The sequence below is a fragment of the Crocodylus siamensis genome, chromosome 7, assembly GCF_052110815.1.
Source record: "Crocodylus siamensis isolate JL-2025a chromosome 7, ASM5211081v1, whole genome shotgun sequence".
NCBI classification, from domain to species: Eukaryota; Metazoa; Chordata; order Crocodylia; family Crocodylidae; genus Crocodylus; species Crocodylus siamensis.
Window position 1 is genome coordinate 24,817,811 of NC_143401.1, and position 21,065 is coordinate 24,838,875.

Here is a 21,065-nt window from a genome sequence, read left to right on the forward strand (position 1 = left end):
GACTTCTGAAGTGTTATTCAAAGGACCACACAAAGCTTGCAACTGTACTTTCCTCTATAACTTCAGGGTAAAGACCAAGCTGACCAACCCTGCAAATCCAATACTGGTGAACTCAGAGAAGAAATTTGTATTAAGACATAGAAACACAAGCAAATCATAGTTAATTTAAAAAAAAATGAATATAGCTTAACTGACTCAATGTAAATAAGGCCCTGAGCTCCTGACCTGCTACCAGTGTGGCCTTCCTTGCCATTAACTATAGGTACATAGGGGCGAGGCAAATAATCGTTTACTGTGAATGTCTCTCTCAAGTACAGCAGCCATATTTCGCTTCTTATCCAGAGCTGCCACCCTGTGGCCATTTCATTCCATCTATTTGAATCTGCATTGTTTAAGAATGTCTAATTGTCTCCCTGTCCTTCCTCCTCTGCTTTACTAAGTCTTTCTGTTACTTGTTCTTTGAACAACAGGTATGCTTTCCTACAACTGATGATAAATTGAAGAAAGAAAACAAAGGGGACAATCAAGCCAGTTTTCACCAACCTCTGCCAGTGGCAATGGGAAGACTTCAGATGCAACTGATCCAAGGAAGGACATGACACGTTTGAGCCACAGACATTTATAATCTGAGGACCTTCAAACAGAAGTATATCCATCTGTACAGAAAACATGACTGAATATTAGATTCAGTGTTCCCTCAGATTGCATTATTTTCTCCAGGCAAAAAAAAGCAGCTGCTTGTTCACCCACAAATTGTTGAGTTGAATGACACAATGACTGGGTGAAATTCTACAACCTCTCTCATACAGGAGGTCAGACTAAAAAATCCCTTCTGACCTTAAAAAAAAATCTATGCTTCTATGAACTGTGCCAGTTTTACTGTCCTAGAATCAACTAATTATCCAAAGAGAGGACTTTTTAAAACTTCAAGAAGCAAAGTGAAAACCCAAGAGAGAGAGAAAGATGTATTCCAGATCCCAAGAGATAGATACACAGAGCAAACCTTAACATAGGCAAATCAGGTCTGACAAGTGAAGGTGAGACACTGGCAGGAGACTGAAGTTGCAAAGGCAAAACTTTAAAAAGAAATATTGTCCGTCTCCCTGCATGTCAGTCACACCTGCCTCCAACACTCCAGACTGAGTTTTAGGAAAATAGAACCCTTATTAACAGGAGAGCCAGGTATGTCTTGGAAGGAGCCATAACTCGAACTTAAAAGATCTAGCCAAAACACACCAACATATCTGGCTGGTAAACGTATATTCAAGGCCTGTCAAACAAAGGGATCTAGCTTTCTGAGATAGCATCTTTCTGGCAAACAGTTCTAGGTAAAACCTCCATAATTATGGGAAATCACCCAGAGACGTTAGAAATGATGGCAGAGAGACTGGGCTGAGACGCTACAAAAACACTAACACTGATCTGACTCCCCCTAGTGGGGAGTTTAATCACAGCCAAAATGGAAAAAGGCTGGATTTCCCTGAATTTGTACCCATTAAAGGCCACTGATAGATGTTGATTGTTACAATGGGTTTTGATCCCTGATCCCAATAATAATGCATCCTGCCATGCTATACATACATGGCAGGATGAGTGATTTTGGGATCAGATGCCAGTTATGCCATTCCCATTTGTCAACACAGGTGGGGCCTGGAATCATAATTCCAGAAACTTTGGAAGCTGCGCAGCACTGGAAGTGCCAAACGGAGGAAGTTGATTAGCTGACCCTGCTTGACAAAAATCAACCTTAGCTCCCCACATTTGGCACTTGCAAGACTGCACCGTGTTCAGCTTTCAGTCTGCTTGCGCAGCTGGGACCCAAGATCGTGACCCCTGGTTCCACTTATGCTGGCAAGTAGAAAGGGTACAACCGGGACTGTGATCCCTGAATATGGGTCTGCCCCTGCAAAGCTCTGAACCAGCTGCCCAGCAGATTCCCAGCCAGCCGAGCTGGAGACCTGAGGTGCCCCCACCCCAATGAGGGTTGTGCCATAAATGTAACATCTGCTAAGGACAAACAGGAATACCTATCCAAAGGGTTGAAGCACACTGACACAGTCTGCTCTGCAGGGAAGAATGCTGTGCAGCTGACTATGCAGTTACCTGTTCCACTAACTCACAGAGGACTTATTAGGTCTACCCAATGCCATGCATCTGCATTACATTCACAAGCAAAAAGGTGATATGCACAACTCCAGCAGCCTCCAGACCTGCCATCATGGCATCTCGCTTGTGGTTTCTTCCAACAATGACTTCATTAGGCATAGCTCTAGCTTTCCATCCATCCTCTTCTCCTATCATCCGTTTCCCTTTATTTCACAGATGACTAAACCTCCACTGTCTCACCTTTTGACAAGCGGAATTCAAACAGAATTTAAGCCATTATTACCCTCCACATCCTGATTTTTCAATTATAGCAGAAAAATGCGACTAGCAAAATCTAGACCAATTAGTGTGACCCCTGCCTGCCACAGGACTGGTCAACCCATCAACCATTTATCTCACTTTGCTGTCAAATCTCTGTAGCAATTGTCTTCCAGTTTCCTCACAATACTGCCCAATTGCTCTGCTTTAAGCTTCCCCTCCACCTCCTTTATAGTTCAAACTTTTCCTTCCTTAGCCTCAAACCACTGATCTTTCTCCTATCATATGAGACTAAGCAATTCCCTTCTCTCATTTATCTTGCTACCTTGAAGGTATTAATAGATTATCATCCTGTCACCCCGCACTATAAAAAATTAGTTCACTCTGCTTTTTGTTGCCCTTTGGATTTTCTCTACTTTTCCCTACAGAATCCATAAACAGAGGGAACCAAAACTAGAAACCTTAATCAAGGGAAACAGGCCTATGTACAGTGGTATTAACACATCTCATTTAATATATCCAAGGATAGTAACATAAATAAAATATTTTTGTTGCCTTTAACAGCACTATACTACAAACAGAACTAAATGATTTGCTACACCCTTAGGGCTGTCTCCAAGACTTCCTAGGCACCACTTGACTGTATGCTGTTTCTTATCCTTAAGGTTAGATTACATTTATCATTTTGTCTCATGTATGAAGTGTTTACATGTGTGTGAATTGAAGGCCTTAAGCTTCAGTGCAGCAATTAGAAGCAGCATGCAGGATGAAACACAACTGCTAGCCTGTTAACTGCAAACTCCTGGTGAATCTGTATAAAAGGAACTTTTTCCCTTTCTGTGATCTGGGTGATATTTAACTATGAAATTAGGTTATACAGTCAGACGTGATATTGTCAAATTACAGAAGTCAAATCACTTTACAAGAAAGTGCAGAGGAGGATTAGGTAAGATAAATTATTTGGAGACTTCCAATTATTTATAGTGCCATAAAAAAGGCAAAGATTAGCTCCAGAGACTTTGATTTTGCTGAGACCAGCTATTGTGAAAGAATTATTCTTTTAAAATTTAAATGATATAGGTTGATCATTGAGCAAGAGTATCAAGAGATATGTATTTAGATAAAAAGATTGTATAAAATATTTAATTAATTCATGCACAAAACTTCATTCAGAAGTAAGTAAGGCACCTTGCACATAACAAGCTTGATAAATCCACAAATACCAAGTCATAAAAATTTAATCCACCTAAGAGGATTCACCATATCTGCTTTTTCATTTATAGGCAAATGCAACTACTGGACACCACAACTTTAACTCTGTCTCCCTTCTGCACCCCTTTAACCAAGCTATCATTTGTCAGCACATTTGTTAGATAGCTGGGATGTTAATTTATTAGGCATGGGTGGTTTGGTTAAGGAGGTGATGGACACTGGACAATTAAGGTGGCTAAACTAGTGCCACATAACTGAGGAGGTAAGGTTCTGAAAGCAGAAGGATGTGCCAAGATGTTGACACATGTAGACTTAAGAACTTTGGTTATTGTAGTTTTGTTCCAAGAATGCAATGTGCAGTCAGAATAATTAAACTATACAAGAGATGGCTTTGTTTTTCATTGAACTGTGATGAAAAGATGACAGATGTTGTGGAGCTCAACTATCAATTTTGATTAAACTGTGCCTGCATGTTACATGGGTTGTATCCATGTTGGTTCACACAGATTTTCAAAATGAAAAATCAAACTCCCCACTAAAAAAACAAATAAAGTATTAAATGCCTGCTGTTCTCATAAATTTGGGAAGCTAAACATTGTGAACTGCCAAAGTGAACTGGGGAATTTAGTAGCTGTACGAATCAGTCTCACCTGCTAAGGAGCACATACTGCCTTTTATCTATTGCTTATTTCAAACTAAATACTCTCCAGAAAGCTCATAACTAAGTTACTCAGCCTGTAAATGAAGTCATCCCTCACTGCACTAAAATAAGTTCAATTTCACTAGTAGTAGTGACCAGATGAGCATTAGTGTGGAAAGAACAGAGATGATTTACCATCATGGATATCTAACCTAACTCAGAGAAGGACTTGATAACACAGTAGTAAAATGCAAGTGACAGCCTTCAGTTGCATCCATTCTCACATCCTTTCACCCACTGGGTGATTTAATGCTTGTAGTAGCCCAAGGGTGGAAAACTGCCTGATGGTGACCAATGTAGACAAGAAACTAAAAAAAGTTGTCTTTTTTTTTGCCTTGTTAATAGGGCCTAGCCTTTTATACTATTTGCCCAAATATGCTTCTTCATTTATACATGACATCCCCACAGAACTTTATTTACAGTGGTATGGATAAAACATTTTAAAAATGAATCTATAAACAAAAATGTATATTGCACCCAATACATGGATCAATCTTTCCTTCTCAAAGCCTTCACAAGACAGACCAGTACTGGAGCCCTCTCTGTTTAGAAAACCACCTATTGAAAAAAAAAAAAAAAAAAAAGACAGAGAGAGCTTGACATTATTCAGCAAGATTTCCCTTTTTTCTCCTCAAGTCATCTCCTTCACCATACCAGTCTCTGATCCTGAAGCATCTATAACCTTGTCTCCTACCAACCCTTCCTTTTTCATCTCAGTGCCTTCCTTCATTATTCAAACATGCTTGGGTCTTTTTGTCTGTTTCTAAACACGAGAGTATTTTCTTGCTTTTTATTAGGTACTTTTTTAGATTTAGAGTTAGTATATTTTAAAAAAAAAAAGAACTCAGAAAACATCTAAATATGTGCCAAATACATCAAAAGAACCTCTTACATCTGCTACCAAAGACTCCCTTGCCCCTGTCCAACTCTAAAGAATGATCATCCTCCTTCACCTTCTCAGTCCATTACCAAATCAAATTACTTCTTTCTTGAATTTCAGTTATTTCACTGCTAAATTTCTGAGCATCTCAATTAAATGTATCAACTGTACCAATATTGTCAAAAAACTCTTAGCTTTTCTGCACCTATTTTGAGCCATGGATTAATCTTAAAGTACCTTATCTGATCTTCAGCTTACATAATACTGATGTGCAGAGTATTAAACAATTTATGTATAATCATCCATTATGTCAGGGGTAGAGCAAGGAATGGAATCCATGTCTCCTGGTTCCCAGTCCACCACACGATAATTCCTCCTCAAGGATGGCAATAGTGGGAGTGCTAATGTGGACAAAGCCATATGGTTTTGGTTAAGTTTTGAATTTAACATGTCAACAGTCACTTGTAACAGTCTACAAAGGGGACCCCTCATCACTGATACTACAGATGGAATAACGTGCTAGTAACATCAGGCAATTTCAACGACATAAAACCCCATCTCTTACCGAAAATCCTATGTACCTTAACATAAGGTGCAGCCTTTGTTTGCAAGTAGATTGGTACTTTAAGCAATCTATGTCTTTATTCTTTTTATTGCAGGTTTTTGCTTATGATTCAGATACACTGAGGCAGGGTGAAGTACAGAAGTAAACCTCATGTCCTCCCACTATGACCACTTCAGCCCTCTATTTCAGTTTAATAAATTAATAATTTCTGAAAGAGAAACTAAATAATTATAGCTGATTTTCACAGCCAATATTGAAACCAGATACATTTAAGTATGATATCTTAAATGTAGTGAAGGGGGGAACCAAAACTTGGATACTGTAGATGTTGGCATGATTTGAAAACAGGTGGCATCCATAAAAAACTGCTCTTCTTCACTTTAGGAGACAATGCAAATGTGTTTCTTGCTTTTCAGTCAATAGGAAGGACAAGGAAAACATTACATACATTTCCTTCAGTTGTAAATACATATAATGGATGTTTATTTGGAGGTGTCATTCACCAAATTATCACTTACTGACAATTAAGTTTAGACTGTGCCAGCCAGCTCCTGGAGATGTGTGCAAAGACAGTGTACATTTTACCTTGAAATTCCTAATGTAGCTTCCTTCGGCTGCAAGCAGCTCTTTAACCTCCTTAAGCTGCAAATAGGACTGAAATCATGGATAGGCACCAATCCCAGCCTTTGCCAAAAGCAGGAAATAGAGATGATGTAGGACCACTTAGGAGTACACAACCACCAAGGGGATTCTTCCTGTACTAAAGGACACCCCTACAGATGGATAGCCTGATTCTACTGTGGCACAAAGTGCTCAGGCTGCAACAGAGAATCTTCATCCATAAAGGTCTAATTTAAATGAAATCCTAATCCAATATTTGCTTAAATAAAACAATAGTCATGAATGGGCTTCAAGATGAATGCAAGAGTCCACCAATATAAGTTCTTACATGCTAGTAAAATGTGCAGATGATTAAATCTACATGATTTCCAAATGGAGGATCAGAATTGGTTTGTTTGTTTTTTTTAAAAAGCAGCTGGTGGTAGAAGAAACCTTTACATTTTTCCTTTAGAAGACAAAGGTAGTTGCTATTAAAGAGGAATCACAATGGCAATTACCTAGAAAAAAGAAATGAGAAACGCATTATAATGAATAACATCTCCCTTCAAACCTCAGAGCAATAGCAGAAATATTGGAATTTGCCCTCTGTGCTTAGTACAAATTTGAAAACAAAACTGGAAATGAAAATTAAGACACTAACCGAACTTGCAACTGTACTAAACTAAAGTATATAGATAGGATGATAATGTTGCAAGTACCTTTAAAATGGAGCACTAGGGTGCAGTACAGCACAGTCTAGATTTACCAATACCCGTTTGGGAAAATGGAAATGGATTTATAATTATATTCTCAATTTTGCTGTTACTGTATGATAGCACACACCTATCTTTGCAATAACACCTGCAAACCATCCATACTTAAAAACAACAACAGTTCCTTTAGGGAGGGAACTTCTATCGCAACAGATTACTGTTGAACAGATTTACAGACAAAGCATATGTAGAAGGTCCTTTTCTAGAAGATGAAAGGGCTTGAGTATGCAGGGTACTATCCTGTTTGTATTTAACACTTTTTTCCATCCCAATATCTCAAAACAATTTCTAAGAGGAGTTCTGTTTCACTGTCCTCATTTTGCATGGAGAGTGAGGGACAAGGGTGCAAAGGAACAAAGTAGGCCAGTGGCAGAGGCAACATAATGAATGCCAGACTCACTGCTCTGCCCTACTCAGAAGTGCTCCGTTATAAAGACTTTGTTACTGATGGACCTGTGCACACAGCTAGTTCATTCCTGTTAACGTATGCGGCCAACTACAGCTTTCAGACCAACTACAGTAAAACCAAATAAAAATAACAATAAAGATAGGTCAGACACAGACAGTTAAATAGAACTATTTTCATAGATTTATTCAAAAAATACTTACAAAAGCAAGTATGTTTGACCCTAAAATAGTTAAACGTATTTTGTGTTTACATTGGTGTAATTAAGCGTGCAGCATTAACAGTCTTTTCTGTCTGAAGCATTGTTAGTTTGCCAGAAAGAAGTGGGGAAGTTCTGGTTTATCAGTGGGGCAATGTCTCCTTCCCACTTCCCTACTTAGCAACTACAGCTGTGGTCTGTGCTTGAGATATCAGCATAATGAATGTTGGGTTTGCCTCACTAGCTGCCAGTCCAGCTGAGTTTAGATTTTACTGGAAACCTGGAAGGTAGATCAGTTTTACCCTAGTAAGGGGTAGAAGAGGGAGAAGAGAAAAACAAAAGGAAAAAATAAGTGGGCTGGTTCTGTATGCAAATAATTAACCAAAGCTGTTTCATGACTGAGACCATAAGAGAGAGAGAGAGAGAGAGAGAGAGTGTGTGTGTGTGTGTGTGTCTGTGTGTGTGTGTGTCCATAGCCAGTGCCCCTTATATCTACTACTCCCTACAACACTTCCTGCTGAGACATTGGGACTGAAATAGCTGAGAGCTTCCCCCACAGACAGCAATTCAGCAATACCAGAAAAGAAACACATTGCAGTTAGCTTCCACATACTGTATAGTTATATTTTAAAACAGAACTGGCACAAACACCAACTGTAAAAGTTTGTTGCTTTACAATAAACAGCACCTCCATAACAGCTACAGTGCAGATGGTCTGTTCACAGGGAAGTTTATCATTGTTGGGGTTGCACTGATTTGAAGAAGGCCTCACCAGCCATTATTTTGTCTGGCGGCAGCAGCTGCTGCTACTCGGGCTATGATATTTCGGTGTGCCTCAGTAGCAGAAGAGAAAGCACCATCCACCACATGCACTGGCAGTTTTCTCTTTCCACCTGGCTGCAGGGTATAGCTGTTCTGCCGCCAGTCTTCTTCTGGGGGCATATCAACCCTCTTTGGACCTGGCACCTTAGCACGAGCAGGTGGCACAGGACAACCTTGAGGGTGACCAGAATTCCAATGCAGCCCCCATGGTGCTCTTAAGGTGCTGTAGTCTGTGCTGGATGGTGGCCTACACTTGATGGAATAAGACTCTAGCACTTGATGTTGTAAGGGCTGCTGGAGGAACTCTTCCTGTAAGCCTTTGTCTGATTGGCCTGGGCATCCCAAGTGCATTTTTTGTTTATCTGGCAATGTCACCGTTTGTTTAGCAGTGTGGTTCAACTGCAGCCAATGGCCAGAGAGACTTGATGCCCCACATCCTAAATGCTGATCAAGAGGCCTTCGCCCTTGGGCAGAGGGGCATTTCTGTGTGCAGGGGAGACTTCCACAGCTCAGTGCCACACCTGTGTGGTCTTCACCTTGGAAAGTTTCACCCCCGTCAGGCATAACCAGAATTTTCTGGATGTTCTTCTGATCTCCTGGGGGAAGAAAGTGTTTGTTCAGTTAATTTTTTTCTCTCAAAGCCTCCAGTGGTGGCCCACCTGCAGATTGGAAAGGTTAAACTGAATCAGCCCTACACCAGGACATTTCTTGTAGTACGGATTTTGAACGCATGAAAACTAGTCAATTCCAACTAGGATCATAATCCCAGGAGACTGTGCAAAAAAGTGGAATTTGAAGGAATGTGTCTCGTACAACATAGTACCTATACCCAACTCTTTCACAGGTAGTTACTATCCACCCTTCATACAAATGGTTCAAGGGTACCAAGACCTAGGTGGAGCACAACTCTAAGGAATTTGTGAATCCCTCATAGCCTTTTTTTCTGTAACATTATAAGACTATTTAAAATGACTAACAACCTAGTTAAGTACACTAAAAAGTAAATTCCAGAAGCAGTTCTTTGAGGTTACACTGTCATTTTTGCTGGCCAGATACCTCTTTATGTACATCTATAATGTAAGCATTATTATATTTAAACAATCAACAGCCATGCCTCCAACTTAAAAATTATCCCTTTAGATTGTAGTCACTTAACACAGCACATTAAAGCAGTGTGGAAGGGATAGCAAAGGGGGAAAAAAGAATGATAGATTTATCCTTCCAAATTTCTGGAGAGATTGAGGCAGGTGTAAAAGCATCATTGACAGACAAGGCCTGAGAAGCTGTGCTTCAGAAACAGCAGGGTGAAAACTGCACACAGTTTTTCTAATCATGCAGGAGGGCAAAATGCCCTGTGATTACCTGATGGTCTATGTGCCTTGCCCACCATGCTAGGCATCAATACGTCATGGGACAGGTGCTGCGGCCAGGTTGGGTTGTGCTGGGGATCAAAGGGTAACACAGGAGGGTCATGGGGAAAAGGAAGGGAAGTAGAGCTGGAAGAGCGGTGCCTGGTTTCCACTGGCATTCTCCTCATATTTGATGCTTCCTTTTGACAAAATGAGAAAGGGGAAAAAACCCACAAATGATGATTAAACAGAGCTGGGCTGAATCAAGTGAACATGGCAATGACAGGGATAAGTCACCACAACAAGTACATGCATCTGTATGTGAAAGAAAGGAATGCAAGGTAACAGTATTCGTTTTGGAAAACTCTCATCTGGTGAATGTTTTAATGATGGGGGTGTTGACTAATTGTTTGGCTCAGAGTGGGAAGGGCAGGACAAAAGTTTGGTTCACGTACCCATTTTTCAGAATAGTGGCAATAATCTCACAGTAGAAAAAGTAAATGTGCCTATTCCCACTTAACCTTGTTGGTGCTGTTTCAACACAACACAAAGATGTACACTACAGGACCCAGCATGCTTTATAAAAGAGCTGCACAAGGATGTAGGGTATCTGTTTTGGGTAGTACCAGGTAGCTGAATCTCTTGCAGCAGTAAAAGACAGATTTGTCTGAACCCCTACCTATACACCCAGATTTGCACCAGTTTAACTGGACTGATTTAGGGGAAAAAACCCAAATGTGTATGCTTAGACAATGCCTAAAGCTCAAAAGTCAGAGTCCTGCTATGGCTTTCAACTTTGACAAACAATAACTTTGCAAACAGACCTACGTATCCTCCTTGTTCAGCTGTTTTCAAACAGAGCTAATGTTCTTAGGTTTCCTTTGGAGAAGTCTAAACATAAGCAATGGAAAGTGGAGGCGGGGAGACACCAGAACTAATACTTCACATTAAAGAATACTCTCAAAGCTTCCCCTCTTCAAAGAAATTGCCCCATTAAACACCAGTGTGTTCAAATTGTTCCCGTTCTTCTCAAAGTGGCAGTTCCAGAAAATTGCCTACTTTTGAGGATATGTTGGGGAACATTACTGGGTGCAATTAGATGCAGCATTTTTCTTCCTTCCCTTCAAAAGCAGAACCACACTGACATAAGTGAAAACCTTTTCTCTGCCCTTTCAAAGAGGAGAAAAAAAATTATTGAGGAGACAGGTATGGCAGTGCTGCTGCTTATTAGCTTTCCCTAATGTGGCTAGGAAAGAAGCTTTCCTCTTCTGAGCTAATATAAATTTTTTTCAATTGTATGCCTTTCTTGTTTAGTAACTGCTGCTAGAGAAGATGGATACAGGAAAGGAAGAAAGAAATTAGGTGGTATATGCTAACCCCAAGGTAGCTCTTAATAATGCTATTGATCATTCTACTTACAAAACTATGAGACGAGACCAGGGTCTCTTCTTTGTTTGCGATGACTGTCCCACTGAGACTGCGAGCGATACGACGGAAATTCTCTGCACTGTACATCTCCTCTTCTGGCTCCCTGCTGTGGTCTCTGGTATATGTGACCTGCAAACAACATTACTACATTTAGAAAGGTCTCTCCATGGGTCATGTGCTGTACAGTGATTTAGGGAAAGAGGTCAATAAAAATATGATAAATTATATGAACTTCATGAAATATGCTGATCTTTTCTTTTCAGACTCCTTCATTCAAGACTAACTTAATATACTAAAGCAAATAAACCTTTTAGAATTTCTTATTAAAATGCTATTTGTATGACTAGTTTTCCACATTATAAAGTACTGAGATTTGCACAAGTACACTTCAATATCCTGTAAACACTTAAAGCGAGGATCTACAGCCCTCCCATGGGAGGAATCTAGCCAAGGGACTGACTACTGCCCTATATGTCTTCTTGGTAGCTCAGATAAGTAGTGTTGGAAATGATGACCATGCCAAAATGTAATCTAAAAGGGAAGTGAAGGGGCCAAAGGAACTGTCTTTTCACAAATCTGGATAAGTCCAGAATTATTAGGTTGGAAATCTACTTTTCTGTTGGGATAGGAAATTAGTTCCTTTTCTATTTTCAGGTTCATACACATCAGTCTTTAATATTTTTTTACCCAAAGGTACCCATATGCTTTGAGGTACAAGCACCAAAATATCACAGCTCATTATTCAATTGTCTTATCTTAGGAAAAGCATGTGATATGAACTAAAACTGTTAGACTACTATGAAAAGGAGATAGAACACATTCCCAAGGTCTTGAAGACAGTATCACAACCTACAATGCACTGTAGCTCCTCCTAACTTTTCTCTCTCTCTCACTCAAAGAATACTAGATGTCAGTTATTAAATTGTGCATAATACTCAGTTGAACCCTGTTCAATGTGACAGTTTACCAAAGACAGTGCTACAGCTGTAAATATATAACACGAAGAAGGAAACCACAAAAGCAAGCAATATGAAACATTTTAGATCATTTTCATAATGTGATATGTTTCCCTACAGTCTGTAACAATACAATTATAGACACTAGCTCCTAATTATGAGGCTACATGGCCCTGAAAAGAATTTAGATGACACTACTGTCCAAGTGTAGCACTTTTCCCAAATCATCCCTATACTTACTGCTGGATTTTGAAAAGGTCTGTACCTAGCATTCTCTAATGTTTAATATGTATGAACACTCTGCCTTTCCTATGGACATTTTTTACTTCATTTGCTGCTGAAATAATTGGGCCCTCCATCTCCACATACATACAGCCTTATAGGCCCCACCCTCCAACATTCTTTAATGTGCTGCTACCTTAGAAACAGGAGAGACAACGGATCCATACAGGCTGCATCCAATCTCTGCTGTCGGCGTTTTTGAGAGACCCATGCCAGCTGCAGTACGCAACTTCCTTGCTTTTACGTTTGCAGAGACTAGGACAGAAATAAAGTAGTGGGATTAAATTCCAAGTGAAAATCTCTATCAGTGGCACACTCACTGATCTCAAGCCTACCTGAAGCAGAAATTAATGAACTATATATATATATAAAAACAAAGGAAATACACTACTAACCAAATGTTCTTCTAAATTAGCCTCTAAATTGACACTTACAGGGCCAAGAATCTTTTAGTGCACAGCCTGCTGGAGATACTTGTTTCCCCTTCCCTTGCTCTCATGTAGGATTCTAAACGTTTCAAGGAAAGACTGGTCCCAACCACTTTAATTCAGTACACATGAAACAAAAGGTGACAAAATAGCCTGGAGGGTAGTTGTGGCATATGAACACGGAGAGACTTGTCTCCAAGAATTCCAGTTAACTTTCATTCTTTCTTCTAGTGGCTTCTGCACATTCCCATTTGTGGGAGGTTTAGTAAACATCAGATTACCCTCCTCAAGAAGGGTAAGAAATATTAGAGTTAATGATTGCTGAACTGCCAAAAATGAGCGCCCTTTCTACATGTCAAGTCAAGTATATAGACACTGACTGCAATCTCTTATCCTCCCTAAACAGTCCTTAAATTAGAGGGAAAACTGCTGACAGAAAATGTAGAATTTCAAGCAGCAGCTTTAGAAAAACTGTGATTCAGGACAGGCAAAGGCAAGCTACTGGAAACTGTGCTAGGCCAAAGCGTGTATCTTTCAATATCTTCAGGTGATGAAATAACTTCCATATCATGGATTGAGATACATAGGCCGATACATCTAAGCAACTTTTGAAGAGCCTCAGTCCCACACCTTATGCCTCCAATACTTGGAGGGAGTTTAAAAGGCTTGTACAAAATACTTTTTCACTGGCAAAATCACCATTTCTAAGGGTGTAAAAAGGAGTGGGTAGCTAACATACAAATGCATTCTGGCCCTGTACTTGTATAAACTTCCTTAAATCCAGTAAAGAATTACTCCAGGGAATAAACGGGTTTAGGTACTGTGTGCCCAAAGCTATTCAGTAGCCATTTGTAAGCAAACAGGTTATTACCTATTTAAGCTCATCACCCAGAATATCTCACTATCTGCCTCCTCTAGATTTCCTTATCATTTACACCAGTAAAAAAGGCCAGTGAAAAAAAATTATACCAGCGAAAATGAGTTGTGTTGTGTGTCTAGGCCCAAAGATATAACCATTGCCTGAGTGGCCCAAATCTAAGGCCTGTAGATATCCTAGACATTGAATCCAACTTCCAGGATGTGACTGAAGCTTGGAAAAACAAATTAATTCTCTGAGAAAGATGGATGCAGGAGACCTCCCTACCCCTCCCCACTTGAGACCTCCATCTAAGGATGGCAAAGCACATAAACAAAACAAGAGAGAAAGCTCCCCCGTTTCTTTCTCTTTCACAGTAAAGCATGCCAAATATCCTAAGGGATTATGGCTCAGGTGATCATGGCGTCTAAAAAAGGACAGTAACAAATCCGTCAGTTGCTCCAGCTACAGCTAATCAAGGTGTGACCCAGTTGCACTGGTAAGGAACCTTTCCTGTAACCTGCACTTTTTGAAAGTGAACATAATATGCACATTTTACAATGAGCCAAAATCCATTCCCTGACAAGAAAGATAATTGAGAGTCAGGCAACTGATAAAAACTCTTAGTGCTGCAAAGAGGGCAAAGCATGACCACTTTTATTGGCAGGTATATGCTAGGTAGGTGAATCTGAGATGCATAGACCAAAGCCTGAAAGGAGTCTCTGCAAGACTTGTCTCAAGCGTGCTGGTTTTTGAAATGGCTACTGTTGGCAGTTCCACTAATGCACATATATCTGGGGACTTCAATACTGGCTACAAAGAGCACAGAATCAGCTGAGATGGCTTTTGGCACCTTCTCATTTTTTCCCTTACCTCTGGTAATTCTGAATTCCCTGACAAGTAAGGCATCAAATCCTTGGCATTTAATGCAACCTGAAAAGAGTTCTGGATCCCAAGGTATACTGCAGATACTCAGCCAATTTTGTGAAGGTGTGTGTGTGTGTGTGTGTGCGCATGTGTGTCCGCACACACACTACACATTATCAATCCAGAGGGGCTGGTTCCATTTCTGTAGCACAGGGTGAACAGGGCCTTAACTGCAGGCACTGGATTAAATGTCAGTCTGACCAATCTGGAGACATCAAAGTTATTCACACTGGATATATAAACACTCTGACAAGGTGGCAGGTCCTCAACACTGGACTAAAACAACTTGAAAGTATCTGCACTGACAAGTGACTTCTAGAGTCAGCCACGTAAGATCCTTGAACCTGGACCTGATCAGTCAAGATGGATCCATGAACTTTGGTGTCGTTCATGCCAGACACAGAGCTAGTTAGAACTGATGCCTGACTTTTGAATAGAGGCACAGTCAACTGGGCCTGAAAAGCCCATCAGCGAAAGTTAGGGTGATCATTGGTTCTGTTTTATACTGGATCATCCTGTTTTTAAACCCTTTGTCCCCTATCTGTTTCTGAATGAGGAAAAGGCTGCAAAAAAAAAGTCCTGTTTTTCAGTGCATTGGTGGAAATATATGTCAATTATTTGCTCTTGTGATTCTATTGACTGTGCCTAGACATAGGGCAGTGCGCAGCCAGGAGAAGCTGGGTCCTGAGACAGCCAGAGAGGGAAGCAGAAGATCCCAGGTGCTGGATCACTCTGTCCCTGCGTGAGGAGCTGTAGATGCACTGCACATACAGGCACAGCAAGAGCTGAGGTGCTGCTGCATGCCTGAGCTCCCTGAGCCCTCACCAAGGGGATGCTCTGTATTCTGGGGATGTTTCAGTGGCCACCCTAGTTAAAATGGAAGGTAGCTGTCTCACTTCTGTGGGTTCAAAAAATGCCTATACAATAGGACCATCCTGTTTTTCTTAAGATACCCTGATTACCTAAATTAAAACTAATGAAAAGAGGCCCCTGAAGAACCAGAAGGGGAAGAAAAAGAAGTGATGAGGGAAGCATCAAGGACACTACATCTGATCTGAACTTGCTAGTGGATTTGGAGATTAGAAAGGAGAGAGGATAGTTAGGATCACTTCCTTTCTCAAAGCCTAGGAATCCTCTGTGGGAAGGAAAAAGCAAAAGTGAAAAAACTTCAATGCACACTGCTCATTAAAGGATTCTAAGAATTTGCGACCTGGTGTCTTGATGCCACACAAGCAGGAACATAGAGACTACCTGGAGAAAAAAAAAACGGTTGATAAAAAATGCAAAACACATCAAAATGTTTGTATACTGTGTTTATACTAACTGATATCCACTCCTGGTAGAGAAGATTTCATTCAAAAGAGAAATTTTCTGAATTTTTAAGTTGCGACACACTGGCCACATATCATGAGACACTGACTGCGTAGTTGTTACTGCACAGTCATTTAGTACATGCATACACAAATACTAAATGACTGAGCAGCAACTGGTGTTCCTGTACAATAGCATCCCTGCACAGCTTCCTGGTAATGCTGACTGCGCAGTAGCTCATTAGTAATGCGCAGTAGCAGTGCATCACAATTCATGCCATGCAAAACACTACTGCGCAGTAGTAACAAGCTACTGCACAGTAAGCATCTTGTGTAGATACTGCAACTGTCTGTATGTACACATAAGTAGTATGAATCTAAGGCCCCTGACATTAAAATAATTGTGGAACTGGGATCATGCACAGCAGGATGCATGACTTTTGGAATAAAATTCCTCAGATCCCAATGATGCAACCACAGAATGGTGCAGCCTAGCACCGCAGAACTAGTTCCCTGATGCTGGGATACATTGGCCCACATTTCAATGGGTGGAGAGCAGCCCCGAGTCCTGGAGCCAGTATCTGGGGCTGCCCCTGCTGATTGGGTGCAGAGTAACCCCAGGTCCCAGAATCAGGACTGCTTCTGCAGATCAGGCAAGAAGTAGCCTCAGATCTGGGACTGAGGTCTGTCACCAGGGATCAGCTGAATAAGAGCCCTGGGGCTACCTCCAGGCATCAGGTGGGAAGAGCCCTAGGTCCCAGTGGAAGTGTGTACCAGAGGAGTAGGGGATCCACAGCCCCAGCTGCATATTCCCTGGCCTGGAATGGCAAGCATATACCCAGAGACTGGGAAGCTTTCTAATGCTCAGCTGCATGCACCCCATGCTGTAGTGCAGATAGCTAGGCATCAGAGAGCCTGGGTCACCAGCTGCCTTTGCTGCATACCCAGCATTGGACTGCACAGAATGGCTTTAAATAACTCCATCTTTGGGCAGCTCATAGGCTCCCCCTGAAGGGGCATTTAAAACTATACCATGCACCCCACTACAGCATGCCACATTCAAAATAGGGCAAGATACAAACCAGCCACAGAGGTTCTACATTAAAATGTGGAACATCTTTGTGACCTGTTCAACATATTGTGCCATAAATTTGCCAAACATGCAGAATGTTGTGTTTTATGCTCCAATTAATGAGTAAATCACACCATAAATGTAATATCTGCCAAGCATCTAACACCTCAGTTTGTAAATACATTGATGAAACCGGAAATCTGCCATTCGTTCATCCTAGATGGCCATAATAGTCAAATCTGAAACCTTCCAGGCCAGCTAAATCTTTTTACCCACAAACATCCACCAGTTTAACTAAAGGTGTGCTTTTAGAGCAATTTAAAAAGGTGTATAGTTGTGAAGACACATGCATCTTTCACCTTAAGATCTATATTAGTAAAGATAAACAAAAATAAGCTACTGATAAACTGAATTGAAGTAACAGGCACCTATTTAACTAAATTAGTTTTGAAAACAAACAAAAAACTGCAAAACAACTTTAGTTTCACTGGAGGAACTGTGTGCAAGCAAGGCTCAAATCTTGCTCAGGAATAAAATATTACCCTGATGTAAAGCAGTTACAGAATTCTCACCTGATTGGCCTAGTGGATGCCTGGCACTGTCCATTCTTCCCAGCACAGACCTGTTAGCTTGAGATGCTTGCAGACTAGCCTGATAGAGGGATTCCAGCTCAGAGATCTCCTGTTCTGTGTCTTGATTCCACTGTGGGTGCAGCTGCATTGGGGTCCTGTCCAAGTCATCTCTAACTCTTCTCTTTTCAGGAAGTGATGGATTCCTCATAGGCACCAGAAGCCATTCGGTATTCTTACTTTCCAGCTGAGAACTTTTAACATCATCCACCCAGTGATTCACAGGCAGAGACACTACCATGCCTGAAGCAGTTCCATCATCTACCTGTTTCATGCCTCTTTCATGTGTGTGCCTTTCCTGGTAGATTGCAGAGCCTGTTACATTCTGCCCACCTTTTCCACACTGCTCTTTATTGTGAGACCCAGGATTTTTAGAGCTGTGTTTGGCACTAAAACATTCTATGGAAACTAACCCATCCCTAACATCCAAGGATGAGAGGGACTTCTCAGAAGACCAACTTCTGTTCTCTTGGCTTTGATGAATTTGTTGTCTATAGACCGAGGGTGAAAGATTGGTGATGGATTCTTGCATTAGTCTTGGAGATTTCTCATCCTGACAGACTATTGCAGTCCACCCTTTCTCATGAATACCTTCTTTGCAGACCCCATGCATTCTCTGAAACTGTTCTGCCAGGAAACGAACATGCCCTCTAGTGGTCAGGGTATCAGATGTGCAAGACTCCATCTTTCCAAATTCATCCCAAGGGTGCAGTAAAGTTACATGGCTGTTTGGTCTGGAGTACTTATCTGCTGTCTGTACAGGATCATGGGGACACTGAAGTAATGGGGATAAAGCAGCAGGAGTCATGGAATGATAGCTCCCTAGCTGGTCAATGCTGGGCTGCACAGGAAAGCTTGCAAGTGTGAAGCAAGGACTGTGTTGGCCACTTTTGTCAGGAGATGCTGCTTGTGCTGGATGTGGACAGGGAAACAGTGTAGGCAAAGACCCAGAGTTTACTGTATTAGTCTTGACTTTGTGCTGAGCTGTGAGTGAAGCTGTTATGTCATGAACATTTAACTTGCTGCTGCTGCAACAATCCCTATAGTCTTCTAGCCCTTTGGTTGTGGCTCTATCAAAATCCACACCATGATGGGCATCATTCTTAATCTTTGTGGGTCTCTCAGCCAGCCCATGCCTATAGCGAAAAGAGTGAGCTCGGTCATCAAAATCAGCAGAAGCAGATTGGAAGTCTGGAGATGTCCTGTTTGGTGGATTGCTTGCATGAGGGGGCAGGGAGGAAGCCTCTGGATATAATGATGAGTGCAACTCATGGCAGGAAGCAGGTGAGTGGAAGAAAGAACTGGACCCATATTCCACTTCTCTGTTGGGTTCCAGCGGTAATTCCTGACTCAGCAGTACTTGGAGTGGGCCAGTCTGTTCACTAAAATACACAGAAATGGTAACCAATCATTTGTAAGCCCTTTTTTAAAAAATTTAGTCTTAAGCTGTAGAACTTGCTCCTATTTGATGACATCTACGTCAAATAATTTCACAATACAAAATCCCCACCCAAAGAATTTCTTGTTAATTAAAGAATAAGTCATTTTATGCCTTTCCCTCCGGCCTTTTTTTCTCCCTTACAACTGTCTCCCACATACAACACACTGGATTCATTACTAGTTTTAAGAATTAATTTTGTACAACAAAGTTTCAAATAAGTATAATTTTTAATACTGTTTTATAACACTTCAAGTAGTTTGGAAAAGGGCTTGAATGTGTCAATATGTGGTCACATTAATCTCTTTTAAACTAAATCAAGTCTCTTTCCAAGATTAGTGGCCAAGCGATTCTGACAACACATCCAAGAGGACTTCACGATTTAATGCAAATAGACAACATTCTACTGACATTCTGTATCTCCAAATAATAGGGAATAATTTTGGGAAGGGAAGGATTAGGATTAATATATTTTTACTAGTTCTCCTTGTCCTTATCCTCTTAGTTTTGGGATTCAATAAGTAACTGTAGTATTTACATATATTACCAACTTTGCTATTTCTTCTGTGTAAAATAAAAGCTTGTGGATCATTTTGCATTTATTCTGCATTTAATTTGCATTTTAGCATGCAGACAAAGTAATAAATGAATAAAAACAGAGAACTGGAAACAATCTGGACAGTCAGGAATGGTCCAGGTAACTGAAACCAAACTGAAAACTTCCTTCCTCACTCAAAGCAACACTTACTGTTCACTGAAGTAGTGTGTTAATCTTAATCAGAATCTACTAAATGACAACACTGTGCATTTAAAGGCTGCTGGATAATTAGGATAATTATTTCTTACAGGGCAAAAGGACAACTGAATGATCACAACCCTAGCAATCTGTCTCTTCATACTGACCCTAAAAATCAAAGCTCCCATGACAAAGACAGCTAGCACAGGGGTGCTCAAACTCCAGCTCTCAAACCAAGTGTGGCCCACAGAGCCATCACATCTGGCCCACAGGGCTCCCCATGTGTCAAGAAATTTGGCAGCACACTGTGGTGGCCATCAATATGGCCACATTCCCCCCTGCCAAATTCCCAAACCCCAAGCCCCATGCAGTCAGTCAGGGATAGGTCAGGCAAGGCTGTCCCCCCTTCACCTGAGGAGCTGGACCATGCCCCCTTCCCCTCCCAACAGGGCAGGTTTGGAGCCTGGCCACACCTCTCCTCCCCCATCTCATTCTGCAAAGTATGTAGCTGGAGAAGCCAATTAGCAGATGCACATATAGCAGGTGGGAACACCCCTTTGCATCCAGCTGTCAAGTCACCTCAAGCACAAGTCATCAAAGACCCAGCTCCCCTCCCCATTCGCATCTGTGGCTGTTAGGGAAGGAAGCAGAGGTTGAGTCCAGGCACAGAAGTCACCAGCTGAGAGGTCTGCAGAGTCAGCACAAGGTGAGGTACCCCTTGTCACTCGTGTAGGACTTGCAGAAGAGAGACAGTGGGGCTAAGGCAGGTGATATGACCCTCTCCCTGCCGAGCTCTGGCAGAACGACCTCCCTAGAGTTGGACGAATCAGGGCTGCTCTCTGCAAAGGTCTTGTTGGGGAATGGGAAGTAACTCCTTACAAATTGCAGGGACAATACCAACACCTGCTTGCCAACCTGGTTGGTTTCCAGTGTGATAAAAACACTGAGATCTCATCTGTTCTGTGAGCCGGTCAGAAGCGGTTTTTAAAAGCTTCTACTACAGTCCACGTTTTGATTTTGTATGCAAAAAGACCCAGTCTACTAAAACCAAGGACACACTGAAGAAGGCTCTCTGATAATGCAGAATGATCTGAGCAGAGCTGAAACAAGAAGAATGTTACAGGGTCTTGAGT

At 41.3% G+C, this 21,065-nt stretch overlaps 1 protein-coding gene across 8 annotated transcripts in view; it reads right to left on the reverse strand.

The window, feature by feature from the left end:
- Positions 1-7,660: 7,660 nt before the first annotated feature.
- Positions 7,661-21,065, reverse strand: part of USP54 (ubiquitin specific peptidase 54) — a 208,976-nt gene continuing 195,571 nt past the window's right edge. For all 8 annotated transcript variants that reach the window (XM_090057217.1, XM_090057222.1, XM_090057221.1 and 5 more), the window contains 5 exons: positions 17,702-19,140; positions 12,673-12,791; positions 11,290-11,427; positions 9,884-10,070; positions 7,661-9,117 (listed from right to left, as the gene is read on the reverse strand). In XM_090057217.1, the coding sequence (XP_089913343.1) occupies positions 8,468-9,117; positions 9,884-10,070; positions 11,290-11,427; positions 12,673-12,791; positions 17,702-19,140 (2,533 nt within the window). In that variant the 3' untranslated portion in view covers positions 7,661-8,467. The remainder of the gene's footprint in view (positions 9,118-9,883; positions 10,071-11,289; positions 11,428-12,672; positions 12,792-17,701; positions 19,141-21,065) is intronic.